The sequence below is a fragment of the Temnothorax curvispinosus genome, unplaced genomic scaffold (genome assembly GCF_003070985.1).
Source record: "Temnothorax curvispinosus isolate PA1 unplaced genomic scaffold, ASM307098v1 QBEX01000600.1, whole genome shotgun sequence".
NCBI lineage: Eukaryota > Metazoa > Arthropoda > Insecta > Hymenoptera > Formicidae > Temnothorax > Temnothorax curvispinosus.
The window spans coordinates 1-4926 of NW_020210380.1; the positions used below are offsets into that span (position 1 = coordinate 1).

At 36.8% G+C, this 4926-nt stretch overlaps 1 protein-coding gene across 3 annotated transcripts; it reads left to right on the top strand.

Annotated features, from left to right (window-relative positions):
* Window positions 1–627: 627 nt before the first annotated feature.
* LOC112456148 (ATP synthase lipid-binding protein, mitochondrial) lies at window positions 628–4438 on the top strand. Of its 3 annotated transcripts, none has more exons than XM_025018528.1 (5): window positions 628–844; window positions 1364–1457; window positions 1607–1708; window positions 2383–2488; window positions 3711–4438. In XM_025018528.1, the coding sequence occupies exons 2-5, from the start codon at window positions 1413–1415 to the stop codon at window positions 3872–3874; spliced, it is 417 nt and encodes a 138-aa protein (XP_024874296.1). In that variant the 5' UTR covers window positions 628–844; window positions 1364–1412; the 3' UTR covers window positions 3875–4438. The 3 variants fall into 3 exon arrangements, with proteins under 3 accessions (XP_024874296.1, XP_024874287.1, XP_024874304.1); XM_025018519.1 differs by having other exon boundaries at window positions 629–816; XM_025018536.1 differs by lacking the exon at window positions 628–844 and adding an exon at window positions 1137–1267.
* Window positions 4439–4926: the final 488 nt, after the last annotated feature.

The following is a 4926-nucleotide window of genomic DNA, read 5'->3' on the forward strand; positions in this document are numbered from 1 at the left end:
ATTTGTACATTTCTGATGATAAAACAGTGATTATATAAGGTAAAACTTCCTTCTTTGGAATAGTCAAATAGCCAAAACAGTCGATAATGTCAGTATTATTCAATTATTACCACCGGGCCCCCGGGCAGTCACGAAAATTTACCCAGGGTTGTCGGTCTTTAATAGTATCTCGTCGGTGCTAGAAGTAACGCTCACGTATACTATAATGGAAAGCACCCAAATAGGCATGTTCATTTTAGCTAAGCTTCTTGCACAATTCATCTTTCTTCTTTTCCTTTCCACATTGGAGAGAAAAAAAGAAAAGATGAACCGTGCAAGAAGTTCAGCTAAAATGAACAGAATCCCACGTCTTGACGACTTCACGCTGTACCGCAACGGACGTAGAGTCAAAAGAGAGATTAAAGGACGACTTGTAAACTCACCTGTATTTCTTCTATTTTCTTGATGCGACGCTAACTCTAATGTTATGAGAACCAATCATGATTTTAAAGGCAGAATTATGAGAGTCGATCATACGCCGTTCGATCGGTTCGATATCTAAAGCGCACTTCGAAGCTTGCAGTTGCACCGATCCGCTTACGGTGGACGAGAGGTCGCTCGGTTGAATTCGGTTGGTCGATAAACGTGGTCGGGGTGCACACGGAAGCAGCGAATAGGTCATCGCACGGAAGTCGAGATTAGTCAGTCCCCTCCTGCAGGCATTTTGCACACGCTCGCTTCCACTCATACTCGACTCAACATTCCAAGGGCCGGATCCATCTACTGACTAGTGACTACTCGTCTCTCATCGTCTCTTCTCTTCGACACTGCTTCTTGGTAAGTGCGGTCGCCTGCTACCTGGCAAGTGAGTAAGAATCGCCTCACGATCTGCGGTCTATCCGTTATTAACGCTGAGTCGCGTGACTCGTGAGAGAAAAACTTCGCGTCTTGTGCATGTTATTGTGATATTTATGGAAAAATCTAGTTAATCCGATGTACGTTCAATCAATCGTGTTTTATTTCGGTCAATTGTATGGACCAAGAGAGAGCGGCCATTTTCTGCCGTGTGCGGTTTTGCCGCCCGGCAATTGTCGTCATCATTCGTCGTTGTCGCCGTCGCCGCCAAGATTTATCGACATATGGCATTCCGCGTGTCTGTCCAAAGCTGATCCAAGATTGGCCCGAGACGAGTCCCGACTCCAAAAACTCGCTCACTCACGATCTGTCGGCTGCAACTGCGCGGAGGCGTTACGTAATATTCCGCTCGACAGCGGACAAGTTCACGATTGTACGGCGCGCGCGATCATCTCGTCCGCGACTAACTTCATGACACTCGAAGGTCGTGCTGCTGGTTTCCGTAACCGTGTGTATTTTCGTTTTCCAGGTACCTTGCGTAGCGTCCTGCGAGACACCGCATCACAGCAAACGTCATCATGTACGCCTGCAGCCGATTCATTGCGCCCATCGCTAAATCCACCGTGAGTAAAAAGAAAATGAGGAGTAAAATAAGATTTCAGCTGTAAGCAATTTGGCGACGAGAGTATCTGCGTGCGCGTGTATTATATAATAACCTCCGCTGTGCTTGCACATCTTTTCTCATACTTGCATTTTTTTTGCCCTGGTACAGCTGGTCTCTGGCACCAAGACCTATCTGCGGCCGCTGAGCAGTGCAGCAATCAGCCATAGCCAGTACTTACAGCAGAATCAAATTCAGACGCCCGTCAGTTTGGTGAGTGCCTTTTTTTCTCTCTGTACATTGCATAACTTTTCGAGATCAAGGTTACATAAGTGACCAGTGTCACCATTTGAAATAAAAATTTTGAGCTTTGTAATGTTAGTAATTTCAAAATTTTGTATTTTATTATTAACGAGAAAGAATATAAATCACTATTGCTTGTCTTAACAGTCAAAGTCAATCAATAAGGTTGCACAATAATTATGTATTATTGTGATTAAGCGTGAACGCTTTAATTAGATATTAGGTAAAATTAGATGTCAATTAGATATCAATGTATGAAAAAAATTGATAGTATTTGAATATTTTGTAAGTTATAATTGTTAGATATTTTGCGATATGTGTATTCGAGACAGTCTGTTAAAATATTTCAATTTACTATTAATAAATCATTTGATCATTAAGTATTTTAATTATATTCTATATTAATTATTATTAGTTGGTAGGATTGGTTAAAAGGTGAAGACTACATTGTGTATTAAACAAATTTTTTTATGTACGCTTCTAAAAATTTAAATATAAAATTATAAAACAAACTTTAAAAAAAATCATTTTATTACAAATATATATATATATATATATATATATATGTATGTATGTATGTATGTATATTCAAAAGTAACAAATTGATATTGATAATATCTAACTCACATGATATTTTGGTGCAGTCACCTATTGTGCGTAGCTTCCAAACTTCCACAATCAGTCGTGACATCGATTCCGCTGCGAAGTTTATTGGTGCTGGTGCTGCTACCGTAGGGGTAGCAGGATCTGGTATGTATCTGCAAAAGTATATATTTATTAATTATAAAAGAACATTTTGCAATGACAGCATAAAAAACTGGATAGTAAAACATATAGTAATGATAGAATTTGTACAATAATAAATCTGTTAATCTATTCTCTGCGCGTCACTGACTATGTCAGTGATAAAAAATTTTATAGTTTAGCATATAAAATTTAAAAGAAGGAAAACGGTTGGAAGAAAAACTTTAAAATGTAACTAAAGAGTTTTAAACGTAAACTAAAGAATATAGAGTAAAAATTATTTGATTTATGTGTGCTGGGTTTAGACTCGCAAGAATGTGCACGGTGGAATTTTCTCACTTACTGGATTCGCAACAAAAAGACGCATATTTAATGAATAATTTGAATTGGTTGTAAAAATCTCCAGCATGTAATATAATTCTGTATTTACTAATTTTTTTTACTAATTTTATTTACACATGTTTTCAATAACATGATTTGATTACTTGTAAGAGTTTATAAGAATCCTAGAATTAAAATAATTCTCTTTCAAATGACGGGATTAAAAATTGATTACATCATTGTTAATGTTACATTTTATACATTTCTTTATGATTTGCAATATATTGAAATTTATTATTTTATATATATTTTTACTATTTATACTAGGATGATCAAGCTGTTATAGAAATGTTATAGATTGTCTTTTTTTTAAATGGAGCATAAACAAGTTTTGCAGAACTAATAAAATATAAATTTATTAAATCATGTATGTCATCACATTTTAATTTGTTATTTGAAGAAATTATGTATTATAGGAGTTGGTATTGGTTTGGTTTTTGGATCCTTAATAATTGGTTACGCACGTAATCCCTCCCTGAAACAGCAAGTTTTCAACTACGCTATCCTTGGTTTTGCGTTATCTGAAGCAATGGGCCTCTTTTGTCTGATGATAGCGTTCCTTATACTATTTGCCTTTTGAATCCAACTCCCTGGAACACATCTCTTCTCATGGAAGTGATATTGACTACAAGATACAATTTTACCCTCTACATGTGATTCTTAAGAAAACATTTAACTATTCGATTTACGTTCTAATATTTTATTAAGTAAAATACGTGTAGATTATTATATAATACATTGTATACACAGTATATATTTGGCACAATCACCGGTACTCTTAATAAAATGTTCACTTTATATAAGAGACAGTATCCGTTCTGTAATAGTCGATGAATTGGTATTCCAGGTGCTGGAATTGGATCCGTATTCGGTTCACTGATCATTGGCTACGCCAGGAATCCTTCCTTGAAGCAACAACTATTCTCGTATGCCATCTTAGGCTTTGCCTTGTCTGAGGCCATGGGTCTATTTTGTCTTATGATGGCTTTCCTGCTCCTATTCGCCTTTTAAGTTACGATATCCGCATAAGATACTGCTGATATAGTTTTTAGTGCGTCACTGCCAAGGCAACGTCGTCTGGCTCTATGTGGGAAAGGCGGCGACTGTCTGGTTGCGCGGGATGCCATGAAATCATTAGAGAAGCTCGGATTTTTTATGGTTTGGCAGGGCGCGACGGCGCGACAATGAACATGAAATGATTGAAACTGTAACACGTCATTGTGCGGATCGTCTGTGACTCTGTCTAAGCCTTCAGCTTGTTTATAATTATTTCATGGCCTACTGTCTCATGTAGCGTATAACTCACATTGTTAAGAAATAATGGATTTCATTGTAATGAATGAATAAGAAATTGAAAGTTAAAATTACGAAAAAAAGCGACACAGTCACCCGCATACACGCACGTATGTACTCTGTTAGAGTGTCCTATGTGACAGTACATTTTTTGATGATCTTTTTGTCATCCAAAGAATTCATTGTGCTGCCGTGTACGCACGTTATGGAAGTAATTCTCGACGAGAAAAGAAGAAAAACTGTACAGTAATACCGAATAAACATCTTTGTCGTGAAACCATAGACTTTTCTACCTACTTGTTTGCTATTTCCTTTTCTGTTGGTCCTTCGTGTTCGAAGACATAAATATACAGGGTGAACCATTTTAAGTGCCCACACTGCCTACCTCGAATATCTCTTGAACAATACATTTTAAAGAAAAATGTTTCAGATAACAGTGGAGGGTTCAAAGAGGGCTAATAGACGATCTTATTAGATTTTGGGTCCGGGGTTCGTGCTGAGCCCTACTGGGCCCAAGTCAAATTTTTTAAATAAAGCATCCATTTTTTATTGTATCAGTTTCTATTAATTAATTCAAACATCTTTTGTCTGAAACTTTTTTATTTGCCTAATACTTTTTGAGATATTCAAGGAAAAGTTGGTAATTTTTTCAATATTTAGCTTATGATATCTCGATAATTGTTTGTCAGAGGGAAAAGTGGTACAGGACTTTTTGACTTGATTTGATCCTAAAGCCGTGATCCTAACCGGTTTTTTTCAGTTTTTTTCTT